At 43.8% G+C, this 15,520-nt stretch overlaps 3 protein-coding genes across 3 annotated transcripts; 1 reads left to right on the forward strand and 2 right to left on the reverse strand.

Moving 5' to 3' along the window:
- Positions 1-2,219: 2,219 nt before the first annotated feature.
- On the reverse strand, positions 2,220-5,293 carry LOC120109076 (NAC domain-containing protein 90-like). Its single transcript, XM_089926727.1, has 3 exons — positions 4,979-5,293; positions 4,381-4,676; positions 2,220-4,300 (listed from the first exon to the last, which is right to left on the reverse strand). Exons 1-3 carry the CDS (start codon positions 5,130-5,132, stop codon positions 4,025-4,027), a joined length of 726 nt encoding a protein of 241 aa, XP_089782853.1. The 5' UTR covers positions 5,133-5,293; the 3' UTR covers positions 2,220-4,024.
- A 2,104-nt stretch (positions 5,294-7,397) lies between these two features.
- Positions 7,398-8,795, reverse strand: LOC149751520 (transcription factor DIVARICATA-like). The gene is made up of 2 exons (XM_089926728.1): positions 8,406-8,795; positions 7,398-7,841 (listed from the first exon to the last, which is right to left on the reverse strand). Exons 1-2 carry the CDS (start codon positions 8,759-8,761, stop codon positions 7,655-7,657), a joined length of 543 nt encoding a protein of 180 aa, XP_089782854.1. The 5' UTR covers positions 8,762-8,795; the 3' UTR covers positions 7,398-7,654.
- A 4,973-nt stretch (positions 8,796-13,768) lies between these two features.
- LOC149751521 (uncharacterized) lies at positions 13,769-15,010 on the forward strand. Its single transcript, XM_089926608.1, has one exon. The coding sequence runs from the start codon at positions 13,769-13,771 to the stop codon at positions 15,008-15,010; it is 1,242 nt and encodes a 413-aa protein (XP_089782734.1).
- Positions 15,011-15,520: the final 510 nt, after the last annotated feature.

Raw genomic sequence — 15,520 nt, forward strand, 5'->3', positions numbered from 1 at the left:
CATTTATCTTTTAAATTTTATATTTTTAGTTATCTTGTTCAATTCTAATTTATACATAGTTGTAGTATAGACTCATAGTCTCAGCTACATTATACCTTCTCCTCTTTCGAGCAGACGATATTATAGTAGTGAAAGTCTTTGAAAATCAAGACACTAGAACTTACACTATCAGTCCTTCGCTTTATCTTTTTTCCAGCTATTAGATGCTAGTGGCATGCTTGTGCACAAGCAAAAACCTATTAGGGGACGCCCACACCATCCATATCCTTGCAGTAGAGGATTTCCCAGCCAACAATGAGGTAAAGAGATTTTTTAGGACAAACCTTGTGTTTTCTAGAAAGTTCCAAATTTTTTTATATGGTCTAAATATCTTAGCACATAGGGATTTCTAGATACATGGTACCTAATGAGTGGGACGTTGATATATATTTGGCATAAACTTGGTAAGTAATATTTTATTTCTATTTTTTTTTACGAACCAAATGAGTTCTTAGTGATCTTCCATTTTTTTCTTCCAACTCCCTACATGTCCTTTGCCCCTCACTTTTCTTTATCCTTCTGCTTTTTTTCTCCTACCAACCCTTGCTAATGACGTTAACTGACATCTAATCCTCTACATAATATATAAATATGAGCCTCCTTATTGGGCTAATGTGTACCTAATAGTTTGTAGGTGCACACCTATTATCTTGTCAATATATATCTTTTTATTTATTAATGTGCACATCAATCGGAAGTAATACATAGTTTTATCTTAGTAATATGCAATAAATGACTAAGTAATACACACTAAGCCTCTTTAAGATATCATCAATGGCAATTTAATATTGGATATCTCCTTGAGGACTCCAACAAGTTCAACTAGTTAGCAATAGCACCATCATTGCAGGATGAGGATAATGATGCTAAGATCTGGGCTGGATTTGGATGGGCTCTTAGAATATGCAAGATGGATGGACCAATATGCCTAATTCTTAATAGAATTTTCAGTCTACTTTTATAGGAATATCTAAACAAGCCCTTAAAATCCTAGAAATACCATCCCATAAAAAAAGCAAGTGTCCAGGTGATGATTTAGCACAATACAAGGATTAAAGGCTATTCCTTATCTTTTTTTGGATGAGAAAGACCAAGACTTTTCATACATGGAAATTATGCTTTTGAGATGGTCTCGTCTATAGACCATATATATTATGTGTATCTGATAGATAATACACTAAATGTTTGCATATTTAACGTCAGAGAAACTTTTGCTACTTACCTCCAGACTTTGGGCATATGAAACTTAAGATTCCACTTCAAATGTTCCATATCATTCTTTGATATATTCTTTTCCACTGGTTTTGAAATGATAATATTCTCATTTGACGACCGTTTAGCCTTTCTTTAGACAATAATGTAGTTTATTGCCTCGCATGGCTGGAGTAGTAGATGAGTGTAGCAAGTTTGTAATTTGGCTTAATCTAAGTTTGATTTAGATGACCTTCTGATTTTCAAGATTTAGACTTAGGGCTTGTTTGGAAAAATGAAGCCAAATCTGGTGGGATTTGACAGGATTTTTCTAAACAACCTCCTAAACTTAGCTTCATGGTAGACATCCTTTAGATGATCACCTACAGCTCCAGAAAATCTCAAGTTAGTGTTAAAAAAGTTTTAGTATTAACATTCTGAAGTCTTCAAAAAGAAAGAAATTTTCTTTCACTATTGAATGATTGGTCTTTTTTGTGTAATCAAAACCAAATAATTGGTTTCTCTAAATTTTGGGAGAGGATGTGGGATCATTCTTTAACAAATTGGGTGGTTCTACCTACCTTCTAATTAAACAATGATCTGGACTTAGATCCGATCCATTCGCTTAATAGCTGCAGGAAATTTTAAGATCTAAACCTATCACACTCCCGATCTCTAAATTATAATTAGAGGGTATGACAACCACCGCATAGTCACAAGGATTGGCCCTATATGTGTGCAAGGCTTTCCACCTATCACTGAATTTAACATTATTTTGTAATCATATAATTTATATGTACGTTGTGGTGATTATTAGAACAACTAAACTATTTAACAAAATATCATATATATATTCGTATACATTTCCACAAGTTATAAACAGTTTTCTTCTAAATTTACAACTCAAAACTTTTACTATTTAAGTTATTTATACATAATTCTCAAGCAAAACATTAATATACTCAACGATCAAAAGTAAGACTAGTTTAACTACAGAATTGATCTTGCTTCTATTGGTTCTCCTTAATAGTCTTTTGTCCTTGAATTTGAAAAAGATGCAAGCAAAAAATAATAAATCTCACAGCTTAAAAATCACTTTAAAGAATTAGATCAAGTTGTATTAAATAATTTAAATAATACATTTTTACACATAAAGTTCATAATATTTACTTGCAATAATATCCATAAAATAAAATATCTATTTTTATATTCAATGATACTAATTACATTCACATATTCAAATTCGGATATCAAGTTTTTATATCCATTTCAACTCTACAGCCAATGACTACAACCATACTTAACCCTTGCAGCATAGGTCATACAACCATATTTAACCCTTGTGGCATAGATCTATAATTATCAGATTTCGGAATAGTGACCACAAGGCCGCACTAGCCCCTGCGGTTGAGGGCATGCAGCCACATTTAACCCCTATAGCGTAAGTCATGGGTCACATTTAATCCTGTGGTATAGGTCATGCAATCAAATCCCGGATCTATAATATAGTCAAGTTGAGAGCTAGATGATATATACATATGTATGTGTACATACACACACACACACACACATAAGCCAAACATTCTTTTCTTTCATGGTACCACTTTGAATTTTACTACTTGATCCAATAATATAAATACAATACAATTTATACATAATGAGTGAGAAATCATGCAGTTAACTGACAATAATGCAATCATAAATCAAATTCATATAATTACAGAAATTTCGCATACAACTAAATTTGGAATCATACTAAAAATTTGCATAACATTGAATATAGAATATTTTACAAATAATTTCAATAAATACTACAAAGTGTAACATATTACTCATTTTGTAGATACCCACAATTAGGTCATCTAATCGCTTTATATACAAGGATGCTTTAGCATCTAAAACCCCCCAAAGTTGAATACATGAATTGAAAGAAGCATAATTTACATTCTTGACAAAATAACAATCAGCAAAGTTTCAACAAATTAGAGCTACGTTAACATTTGAAAATAATTTCCAAAAGTTCTCCAAAGTTTTGAAAAATCAAATTATTAAAATAACAGTCTGATACATGAATTTACTGCTGTTCTAACAGGCTACTGCTCTTGCTCTGTTCTCCTCCATAGCCCCCCCCCCCCTGGGGCTTAGCTTTAAGAGAGAGGAGAGAGAGTAAGTGAAATAGTGTGTGGCTTTATGATAAACTGTTCAAGCTCTTTGGGCCGGGGTTTCCCAAAATCCTTATAGACTTTGGTTGAGCTCTTGGGGCCCGATTTGCTCCTGCGAGTCCAAATCATAAACTGTTCAAGCCCAAGGCTTGCATGACCCCAGTTGCTCATGGCTCATTCACCCACTTGAAACGAGCTTTTGTCTCGCCACCCTGTGTGATGTACCACTTGACGAGGTGGAATTTTACTCCATGAGATCCATACAAATAGGTGAAAGCAACTTGACACTTTGAAACGCGTCATGGGTGACGATTGACTGATGACGATGAGATGAACGCGGTGCCGAATAATTCCACCATTAGTCAATAGAAGAAAACTAATCAAACCCAAGTTTGGCCTGTCGGCCATACGACTAGAGTTGCTCTAAGCATTATATATCTCTCCTCTTCAAACTTTTTTTTTCCTTCTCTTTTTCATATTCTTTTTTCCTACCCTTTCTCTCCTTATAATTAGTGATGCCAAGTTATAAGAAATCAATATCTATTTTTTGAATTAATCAATAAAAAAATAAATTAATTATGGAGGGAGAGAGAGAGAGAGAGAGAGAGAGCTTGAACTCTCTCTCTCTCTCTTCAAGCCCAATCCAACAAGTCCCAATCATTGTCCTCAATTCCGTTGGGATCATTGGTTCTTCGATGATGCATCGGGCGGCTGCAGACATCGTCTTCGGGCGAGGAGCTACCCTCAGACCTGGCTCTCTTGGCCATGAATCTTGTCTCCATGGAGGGCAACGCTTCAGGCGTTCTTCGACTCTCGCTTGCTGTAATCGCGACGGGAGGACGCCGATCGAATGCTCTGATGATCTCCGATCTTGTATAGACTCGACACAAGCTAAATTCGCCTCGTTGCTACACAATCAAACAATACAAGATCGCTATAAAAAGAAGCAGATGATAAACTAAAGGTTTCAAAGAGTCGGAATTGTTACCTTTGATATTTCAGTTGACATAGTGGTGGCTGCATCTTCTTTAAATGCCCGATACTCGTTCATCTTCCATATGGTTTTGGTTCCTGTGGGAGCTCTTCCTTGGTAAAAGACCATGGTCTTCTTCACACCGATGACACGGTTGGCGGAGGAGTAGACGAGGCTAGGGGAGCCGGTGGCCTTCCAGTACCCGGAAGGTGTGGTTCGAGTCGGTCTACCCCCATGAGCTTCCCTCTCTTGCCTTGGGCAGAAGAAGAACCATTGCTCGGAGTCTCGAATGCATGGCTCTCCTGAAATCTCTGCATGCAGTGATTATTTATTGGAAGTCAGTTTATGATTCAGATATGATAATAGTGTTGGAAAGTACTTCAAAGAGCTAGAGACTTGATGTGAAGGTGAAGGAGAAAGAAATTAAGCATATACATAGATTCACAAATTATTAAAATTAAAGCAACCGACTGAAGATCAAGGTGACGAGTCGGATATAGAACTACCCAAGGATGTGAATATTTTTATTCTTGGTTTCTCTGCTAAAAGCGAATAAGGCTGAAATAGAAAAAAGAGTGAGAAGAAAATGAACTAGTACAAAATGAGTGCTTACGAGGGAGCTGCCATGGATCGAAGCAGTACACATCGGCGACGGGGATGACTCGTTCCATGTCCTCTCTCCTGCTGTTGAGCTTGTTGCGAAGGTAAAAACTCAATAATTCTTCTTCTGTTGGGTAGAAACGATAGCCTGGTGCAAGATTATTCATTTCCCTGCTTCTTTTCCTTATCTATCAACCTTTTTGGATCTTGGAAGATGTTGCTGATTGCCCCCCTCTCTCTATGGAGCTTCTATTTAGTTGTGGAAGCTTGCAAGTTGAAGGAAAGGTGTGCTTCTATATGTGTAAGTTGGTGTAAAGTGCATATATATATATATATATATATATATATATATATATATAGCAAGGCTTTAGATTGGGGGGAGAGAAAAGAGCAGTGGGGTGGTGTGGGGCTGATTGAGACTGCTTCTGTGGAAATTTCCAAGAGCGTGGTGGGACTTGTGGAAAACTAGGGGAAAGGAGGACTCAGTCATTCCCCGCTCCGTTCCCTTTCACATAAAACGATTAGCTAGAAAAAAATACTGTTCCTGGACTGGTGACCAAAGGCAAGACTCAAGCCACCAAGGTAGTAGCCTGGTGGTAAGGGGGCGATAATTCCGCCCAAGTTGCCCGGGTTCGAAACGCACGGGCGTCGATTAAATTAGGGGACCGGATGCCCCACGCTCGGCTGGCTTGTTGGCGGTTATGCTTTCCTTCTACTTGTACCAAGGTGGCACTGGGGTGACGTACCCACACGTGAGGCGGTGAACCCAGTGGGGTGAGCCCACGGGTCGGGGAAGGCACGCGAAACCTGCGACCTGTATCGAACATTCCTTAGTGGAAGGGGGGCTCAGTAATGGGGCTGCTACGCGGGTGGGCTGGTCCCTCCTCCTCCCCTCCTATTCTTTTACCAAAAAAAAAAAAAAAAAAAAGGCAAGACTCAACCCTTACCACAGATCTTGTACCCTGCTCCCCTGATCCATGCCAGAATAGGCAACATGGATGGCTGCAGCCTCAATACGAGTCAAGAATGACAAACGAAGAGAAATTTTTGCATGAGAGTTCAATCAAAATTGATGCAATCAAGGGTATAGTTGGTTGGGAAGAGTTAAGACTCTGAAATGCAAATGAAAATGAGTGACTTTTGCTCCAGCCATTTGGTTGGAGAGAGTTTCATTTCCATTCTGATTCTAAAGGAGAGTGGATATACCCCAATCCTCTAAAATCAAATTTCTTCTCTTTCCGAGTATTCAAATTACATTCCGATTTTGATTGCGGTTACGAACCAAATATGCCAGAGGATATAGCCATTTCGATTCCCACCAATTTATTTCGATTCCGATTTTCGTTGCGAACCAAACACGTGCATATATTAAATATTCTCCTAAATTAAGATATAAGGATGACAATCAAACATCTGATCAAAAAAGTCATACCCCGCACCCAGCACCCGGATCTGGCATGCGACACAGCCACACACTCCCTAAAAAAGAGTTCTAAAGAATATGTAAGGCCTACAAATATATTATAACCTCAATATCATTGAACAATAATAATCTCACTTCATACCAAACAACTAAGTTGGTCCAATTACCAAAATTTGATTATCCAATCGGTATCAGTGATGCTCTATCTAATCATTCCCTCCACCTGTGATCTCAACTTTAGCCATGTACTATACAACCTGCAATTCTGAAAAAAAACAGAAGTAATATCTGGGTGCTTGGATTGATTGGATCTAGTTAGTCTAACAAGTCAACTCAAGAGTCAGGCTGCACTATAGTATAGATACCTCAATAAAGATTGTAATTCAAACGTGCTCAGTAATTGCTGTGATGGGGGCTGGCACGCCGCCTGATGACTATGGACTGGAGCCTTTCACCAGAGCCGACCAAAAGTCATTGAAAGACGCCCTTATCTAGTCCAACAATTCTAGAGAGAGACAATCCAAGTAGAGAGAGAAACAAGAGAGTGAAGAGAGAGAAAAGTAGAGAGAGAGAGAGAGGAGAGAAAGCCTTTTTCCTCTTCTCAACATAGGGGAGACTCTCCCTCCCCCTCTTCTTCTCAAACAAAGCCATGGAAGAGTCGATGGACAGTGGCCTACAACAGCCTCAGGCGGTTGGCAGCAGCGGCAGCTGCAACGGCCTAATGTCCAGCCTCCAGTATATTTAAGTATATTTTTGTTTAAGATAAGATTTTGTATTTAAGTATATTTTTGTTTAGATAAATATCGATTATAAAATTCTAAGAACTTAAAAATTTAAATTAAATATTCTAAACCAACAATATTTACATGCGCTGGAACCGATCGGCGTCTCAACTTCCATGCATGTCTCCATTCATCTCGCTGATGTGAACATGGCGAAGTAAAAATATGTCAGCATTTCATAGCAGGAACATATGGTACAGCAGTGAACAGTGACCAACCAGAAGTTAGGAGAACCCATCGCAAATATCATACCACAATAATCAAAATGTAGCACAAGAAACAGGCTTCATTGCCAAAACCAATCCATTAAGGTTCCACTAGAAGGGAATCACATGCAGAAATAAGATAAATCCTATGATACTGGATGGATGTTATTCTTTCAAGCTATATATATATATATATATATATAGCGAGAGAATATAGCTAAGCCTTAAAAATAAAAAAAAAGAGAGAATGAAAGAGATTGGCTTGCTATATGATCTTTTCAAGGATTCGTGATGTCATGGATGCTCTTTCTCTTAGACTCTTTATTGCTAGCATTAGGGCCCTGGCGGATGAAGTATTTCTGAGCATGGCTGGCCACTTGAGTTGGCGTTCTTGTTTTCACCGCCCACCTCGAAATGTTCCTCCAATCACCCCTCCCAAACTTGGCCAGCCCGTCCAAAAACAACCTGCAAGAGCCAACCAAATAAACCCAAAACATTGTACCAAAAAAAAAAAAAAAAAACCCCAAACAAAACAAATGAAATAAACCAAAGAGAAAACAAATCAGAGTCCCTGTCACAATCTCCGCAACCCAGCTCCCTCCCATGAATCCTATGGGAACGGACCATGGTCCCAATACCGCCCGGTGTTCCCAACTTCCCACCGTTTGCGGTCAAAACCGATGTAACAAATCAGTTGGCGGCGACGGTATTGCGACCGAGGACGGTTCCAATCCCGTACCACAAAATTTCTCAACCCGAAGTACGGTTCCAGTCCAGCTCCGAGAACCAGCGGATATTTCGCCGCCGCCGACGCCCGGCATGGTTGAACGTAACCCCTTCAGGAGTCGTGTTCCCCTGCATCACCTACCCCCACCCCTCCCCAGAACCGAAATTACACCCAAAAAAACGAGCACCCAGGTCAACACCCTCTCACAAACCCTCGGGGGTCGACGAATTTGGGGCCTACGTGGCACTCGTGCGGGTGCGCTAAAATTGAGAAGAAAAGTGATTGAAGTTTGGAATTCTCACCGGTGCTCCTCTTCCGTCCAGGGGATCCCCCGGCGGCGCTCCTCGCCGCGGCCCCGGCCGAAGGAGGTCTGGCGACGGCGGCCGTCGGAGGTCCCAGGGGCGTCGGAGCTCTCGCCCGCGTCGTCGTCGTCGGCGTCGGCGTCGTCCCATTGCGAGGGCGTCTCCACCTCCCCGCGCTCGATCATCTCGAGATCGTTTACCAGCAGCCGGTAGCGTTCCCACACCTCCCCCGGGCTCCTCCCGGGAACCTGCGCCGCGATCAGCAACCACCGATTCGGTGCTCCCTCCGGAATCGCCACCAGCGCCCTCTCGAATGCCTTGTCCTCCTCCCGCGTCCACCGGCGGAAGAACTCCATCACATCAAAGGCAAATCCAAATCCTCCGTTGAGAGAGAGATTTAAAGATGCGGCGTAATTAAAAAAAAGTGCAATGAACCCCCCCTCCCAACCACGTTTAACACCTTTCCCGACACGTTGGACCAGATAAGCACCACCCACGGCGGCACACGTGTCCACAATACAATCGGGCGGTTGGGAGTGTATCTAAGAGGGGATTTATTCGGATTCGGGGATTGATACATGGGCGTATTAAGTATAGACTCATAGTCTCAGCTACATTATACCTTCTCCTCTCAGCTACATTATACCTTCTCCTCTTTGTGTTTGCTTCTTGGGTGCCCCCACCCCCCGGCTATCTCAAGGTGAGTTTTGATGGTAGTGTAGCATTAGAGGGCAGGTCCGGCGGGGTTGGATTTGTCATCAGAGATCATCTTGGACGGCTGGTAGTGGCGGGTGGCCGATATACGCCTGGACTCACAGTAGTGGGAGCTGAGCTACGGGCAGCTTGGGAGGGTGTGTCCTATGCGAGGCGGGTGCTTGGCGCTAGGCGGGTGCACCTCGAGGGGGATTCCTCTATAGTGATCGACTGGATTCAGGGTGCGGACAGATATGGTGATGGACATCCTCTCATTCGGGAGACCCGCAGGATGGCCCTGGAGATGGACGACTTCGAGGCAGTACATGTGTTCCGGGAGGCGAACAGTATGGCAGACTGGGTCGCCTCTTACGTTGCACGACATTCAGGGGACTTTTGTTGGACTTCCACGGCAGGGCTCCCGCCCCCACTGTATTTTTTGCTTTCTTCTGATATGGCAAGGTGTACTCACGTTAGAGTTATATGAAATTGCCGTTTTCACCAAAAAAAAAAAAAAAAAGTCTTTGAAAGTTAAGACACTAGAACTTACACTATCAGTCCTTCGCCTTATCTTTTTTCCAGCTATTAGATGCTAGTGGCATGCTTGTGCACAAGCAAAAACCTATTAGGGGACGCCCACACCATCCATATCCTTGCAGTAGGGGATTTCCCAGCCAACAATGAGGTAAAGAGATTTTTTAGGACAAATCTTGTGTTTTCTAGAAAGTTCCAAATTTTTTTATATGGTCTAAATATCTTAGCATATAGGGATTTCTAGATATACGATACCTAATGAGTGGGACGCCGATATATATTTGGCATAAACTTGGTAAGTAATATTTTTTTTTTTACGAACCAAATGAGTTCTTAGTGATCTTTCATTTTTTTCTTCCAACTCCCTACGTGTCCTTTGCCCCTCACTTTTCTTTATCCTTCTGCTTTTTTCTCCTACCAACCCTTGCTAATGATGTTAACTGACATCTAATCCTCTACATAATATGTATATATATATGAGCCTCCTTATTGGGCTAATGTGTACCTAATAGTTTGTAGGTGCACACCTATTATCTTGTTAATATACATCTTTTGATTTATTAATGTGCACATCAATCAGAAGTAATACATAGTTTTATCTTAGTAATATGCAATAAATGACTAAGTAATACACACTAAGCCTCTTTGAGATATCATCAGTGGCAATTTAATATTGGATATCTCCTTGAGGACTCCAACAAGTTCAACTAGTTAGCAATAGCACCATCATTGCAGGATGAGGATAATGATGCTAAGATCTGGGCCGGATTTGGATGGGCTCTTAGAAAATGCAAGATGGATGGACCAATATGCCTAATTCTTAACAGAATTTTCAGTCTACTTCTATAGGAATATCTAAACAAGCCCTTAAAATCCTAGAAATACCATCCCATAGAAAAAGCAAGTGTCCAGGTGATGATTTAGCACAATACAAGGATTAAAGGCTATTCCTTATCTTTTTTTGGATGAGAAAGACCAAGACTTTTCATACATGAAAATTATGCTTTTGAGATGGTCTCATCTATAGACCATATATATTATGTGTATCTTGTAATGTCCGGGCCCAATACAGACTGGGCCCAATACTGTAGGGCCCAGTTTGAGGGTATTGGGCCAGGGTGGAGGGTTAGCAGGCCCAGAAAGAACAGGCTCCCATCTTCCCCGAGGGCTGAAAAGACAGGATCACAGATGGCCAACGGAAAGACCCCCACAGGCATGCACCACGCGAGAGCCCGCCACCTCCCTCCTCCTCGGCAGCTGGGCCTTGAGCTGGCCTGAGGAGAAGGGGCAGCTGGTGGCTCCCGGAGCAGTGAGGAAGGAGAGAACGCCACCTCTCCTTTGGGGTCAAGTCATAAGCCCTGTATTTAAAACCCCTAAGATTTGCTAACCCGAATTGAATGTACCCTCCCTAAACCTCTAACCCTCTGGATCTACTGCACCAGAGAGCCAAGCCTTGGAGCTGGAGGCGGAAGGGACCCTGCAGCCCTAGGAGAGGAAGGAGGGAGTTTGCCGAGAAGGAATTACTGCCCAACTCCAGTCAACCGAATCAAGGTAAGGCTCTGTAAGTAGGTCTCTAGGCAAGGACAGGGTGGAGATACCCCTCTGTGGGGTATTCTCCCCTCTGTTTTACTAATGAAACAGAGGGGAGGAGACTGGCACAGAGAGGAGGAGACCGGCACGGGAGAGAAAAAACAGGAGGAGGGCCGCGGGACGGACCCATGGACTGCGGGCCGGACCAACAGGCCGCGGGCCGGCCTGAGAAAGGCCCAAGCCCAGGCCCAACTGCCACCCGGGCCGAGCCCAACCGGACTCGGCCTGCGGGTGACAGTCGCGGCCGCCGCCGCCCTGGGCTGAGGGGCAGCCTAGGGGGGCGCCGGGTCTGGCCGTGCCGGCGACAGACGCGGCCCCAAGGCCGTCAGCCTCAGCCCCCGCCTCTCCGCCGGCGAAGAGATGGCGGCGCGGCTCCCACACACGCACAAAAAAAAAAAAAGAGAGAGAGGGATAAGTACTTACCTCGGACCACGGCCTTACCTCGCCGTGGTCGGAGCCGGTAAAGACCCCGGAGGAAATCCGGCGTCGGTCCCTCTCGGCTTTTCCCCTCTTCTCCGGCGTCACTTCGGAGAAGGGGAGAAAGGGGACCGGCCTCCCCCGCCGTTGCCCCGAGAAGGGAGCACCACTCCGGCCGGTCGGAGGGCGCTTCATCTCCCCCGGCCGCCTGCAAAAAAAAAAAAACGGGAGAAGACGGGAGGCGGAAGGGAACCGGAGGAAGGGGAAGATGGAGAGGCACGGGCGAAGAAGGGAGGGGAGGCCGAAGCCTCTGGAAGCTCCCAGAAAGGAGAAAGAAGAAAAAAAAAAAGGGGGGGGGGAGGGCCTTAACGGGTCTGCCAAGCGGGTCGGATCCGAGTCCGGATCCGAAATCTGTTAGGCCCAGATAATTTAAATGAGCTGGGTTAAATCCAAGTGGACCCAAATTCTAAATTGGGCTAACCTTAATTTAGGTTAAGCACAAGTTCAGTTGGATCCGCATCCAATTCAAATTAAATTAATTTACTGGACTCGGGCTGGCCTTAGACCGAACCCAAAGCTGGACCCACTCTAATTAAGCTAAGTGCAGAGGACCTAATTGGTCCCTGCAGGCCAATTAAACTGGAATATAAGCCCAGTTAAATTGGGCTAAGTCTGGACAGGCCCAAACTGCAAATTGGGTCAAATCCGAACTGGATTAAGCCTAGATAGACTTGGGTCCGAACCCAATTAAGCTGGGTTAGTTCCAACAGACCCAATTGAGTATAGATCAGGCCCAATTTAAGCCCAATTACATTGGCAGAAAGCCAAATTGGCTAGAAAAAGGGTGGACCTAACCACAAACCCGACCCAACCCTTTCATAAAAGGCCCAATTAGGCTTTGTAAACCCAAAATTTGCTTTAATTAAACCCAAAAGCTTCAAGTTGGGTGAATTGAACTGGGCTAAAATCCTTGGTTGGGATACAAACTAGTCCATAGTAAGATGAACGAAATTTATGTTAATCAGAGGATAATGTGGGCCTTGCAATGTGATTTAGGAATCAAGGACCCGTCGTCCGGACCCAAGGAATTGGAATACTACTTATAGTAAGTAACCTGTTCTAATCTTGTTATGGATCATGTCATGTTATTAATGTTTCCTAAGCATTTATTTCATGCATGATATGTTACAATGCATAAGTAACTTACATGATCTCAGAAGCTATGGCTATGTATGCAACATGATGATGCTGATATTTTAATCGTGCATGTAAGTTTATAAAGTCTTAGCTAGCCAAGAGGCATTATAATGGGCTCAAAGATGCTACTGATCGAATGCAACTGAGCTGGCCTTGCTAGTGGCCGAGAATAACTTCGCTGGCCTTGCTAGTGGCCGAGAATGACTAGCTGGCCCCGCCAGTGGCCGAATGGACTTCGCAGTAGCATCCGAGAGAATGGACCACGGCATGCCGGGGGCACGGTTTCATATGCATATATTATGAAAATTTTGTGATTTGCACTACTGCTTTGTTTAAATTGCATACATATTATGCCATGATGATTATTAGATAAACATGCATGTCAGCTTCTCAAACCCTGATTTACATGTTTAGCCTACTGGTTGATCCGGTAGGATTATGCAGGATTACTTACTGAGCCGTGTAGCTCACATCTGTTTATGCTTCGTTTTCTTTCAGATCCTCACCAGTGATCGCCATCAGATATGTTTTTATTTTGTTACAGAGCTTCGTTATTTTTGGAGAAGCTTATATGCTTTTGTACATTTGAATAGCATAGAAGTTCTGTATTTTTGGTTTCAAACTTGAAGGTTGTACTGCAAAACTTTTAATATATATATAAGTTTGAATCCTTTTGGCTACCTGTTACCCCTGTATGAGGCTGCGTGCTACTGTGGGCGATAGTCGGCAATAGCACGGCCGTGTCACGGATCCGGATCCGGGGCGTGACATCTAGTGGTATCAGAGCCTTAGGTTAAACAATAGAATAACCATAAAATGCCTGAGGAAAGGGGTAGTTAAGAATGTCACCGTCATGGAAAATATTATAATATGCTAGTCTATCATAATCTCACTTTAAAAATTTTTGACTGCTAGGCGATCATTAGAGAGGCATGGACGACGACCGGAGACCACCCTCCCCGGAGCCCAGCGAGCGGTCAGCTTCCCCGGATACTCCACGGTCTGCAGCGGGTCAGGTAGGCCTAGCCGGAGTATATCAGCTCATGGCACAAGTGCTGCAACAACAACAGATGATGCAGCTGGCCGCTATGCCATCAGCAGACTCCTGCTATGAGAGGTTCCGCCGATTGAACCCCCCGACCTTTGAGGGTGAGTCTGACCCCATGGCGGCAGAAACATGGATCCGGGAGATGGAGAAGATGTTCCGAGCCCTCCACTTTCCTGATGAGGTGACAGTCCGACTGGCGACCTCTATGCTGACAGGAAACGCTGAATACTGGTGGACGGCCATGGAGACGGCTTATGCCATTGACGGACTCACCTGGAGGGACTTTAAGAGGATGTTTTACAACCAATACTTTCCGGACTCAGTCCACCAGGCGAAGCTGAATGAATTGTTGACGCTGACCCAGACTGACCAGATGTCCGTTCTGGAGTACGCCAATAAATTTAACGAGCTGGGACGATTTTGCCCCCAGTTCATGGAGGAGGAGAGGAGCAAGGTAAACCGGTTTGAGCAAGGATTGAGGTACGGGATTCGGTCCCGAATATCCTCCCATCTGTTCTCAAGTTACAAGGATGTACTGGACCGAGCCTTGAAGGTTGAGGCTGACCTGATACGGTCCGGGAGAGAGAGGGAGGACCTGAAGAGGACTCGGTCGTCAGGAGCACCGAGTAGTGGGTCCAGGGGCAACAAGGGATCTGTACCCAAGAAGAAACCGAGCAGAAGTTGCCCCACTTGTGGCAAAAACCACAGCGGTACCTGCCTGAGGAAGACCGGGGCTTGTTATTCTTGCGGGCAGACAGGACACATCGCCCGCGACTGCCCTAGCCGAAAAAGGGATGAGCCCAGGCATACTGCACCGGAGGACCAGAGATCGAGGGGTAACCCTCGGGTTTTCGCACTGACCCATCAGGATGCCAGTGCTAGCGATCAGGTGGTGACAGGTACACTTCCAGTCAACTCAGCCCCTGCCCTCATTCTATTTGATTCTGGTTCTATGCATTCTTTCGTGTCAGTTAACTTTTCCAGACAATTACATAGCATACCTGAGAAATTAGTGGAACCATGGCATGTTGCTACACCCCTTCAAGAAACCAAAATTGTTGACACTATATATAGAGATTGCATAATTCAGATAGGGAAAAAAGAATTGGAGACAAATCTTCTATAGCTTGACATGCAAGACTTTGATATTATCTTGGGCATGGCCTGGATGTCACAGTATCCCGCCCACATTGATTGTTACCATAAAAGAGTGGTATTTCGGATACCTGGGAAGCAAGAATTCTTCTTTCAGGGTGACATACCCCTTCAAGGTGCTCCTACACTGCACTTCATTTCCGCTTTGAAAGCTGGAAAGGCTCTGAAAAAGGGGTGTATGGCTTATCTGGCCTGTGTAAAGAATGCTCAGAAAGAGACCAAACTGGAAGACATTCCAGTAGTTAGAGAATATCCGGATGTCTTTTCGGAGGAATTACCAGGATTACCCCCAGACCGAGAGATCGAATTTGCTATCGACCTCGCACCAGGAGAGGGGCCAGTTTCCAAGGCTCCTTATCGGATGGCCCCTGCTGAGTTAAAGAAATTGAAGATACAACTGCAAGAACTCCTGGACAAAAAGTTTATCCAGCCTAGTGCGTCGCCATGGGGAGCTCCTGTCCTGTTTGTGAAAAAGAAAGAC

The sequence above is a fragment of the Phoenix dactylifera genome, chromosome 12, assembly GCF_051530095.1.
Source record: "Phoenix dactylifera cultivar Ajwa chromosome 12, Ajwa_hap1_PhDact_Kaust_v1.1, whole genome shotgun sequence".
NCBI lineage: Eukaryota > Viridiplantae > Streptophyta > Magnoliopsida > Arecales > Arecaceae > Phoenix > Phoenix dactylifera.

Excerpts from the sequence above, each read along its gene's own strand:
- LOC120109076 (XM_089926727.1), bottom strand. The coding sequence starts at position 5,132 with ATGAATAATCTTGCACCAGGCTATCGTTTCTACCCAACAGAAGAAGAA. Across the intron at positions 4,677-4,978 it reads CGATCCATGGCAGCTCCCTC|AGATTTCAGGAGAGCCATGC; the intron begins GTAAGCACTCAT and ends CACTGCATGCAG. Across the intron at positions 4,301-4,380 it reads TGTCAACTGAAATATCAAAG|CAACGAGGCGAATTTAGCTT; the intron begins GTAACAATTCCG and ends TTGATTGTGTAG.
- LOC149751520 (XM_089926728.1), bottom strand. The coding sequence starts at position 8,761 with ATGGAGTTCTTCCGCCGGTGGACGCGGGAGGAGGACAAGGCATTCGAG. Across the intron at positions 7,842-8,405 it reads TGGACGGAAGAGGAGCACCG|GTTGTTTTTGGACGGGCTGG; the intron begins GTGAGAATTCCA and ends TGGCTCTTGCAG.
- LOC149751521 (XM_089926608.1), top strand. The coding sequence starts at position 13,769 with ATGGACGACGACCGGAGACCACCCTCCCCGGAGCCCAGCGAGCGGTCA.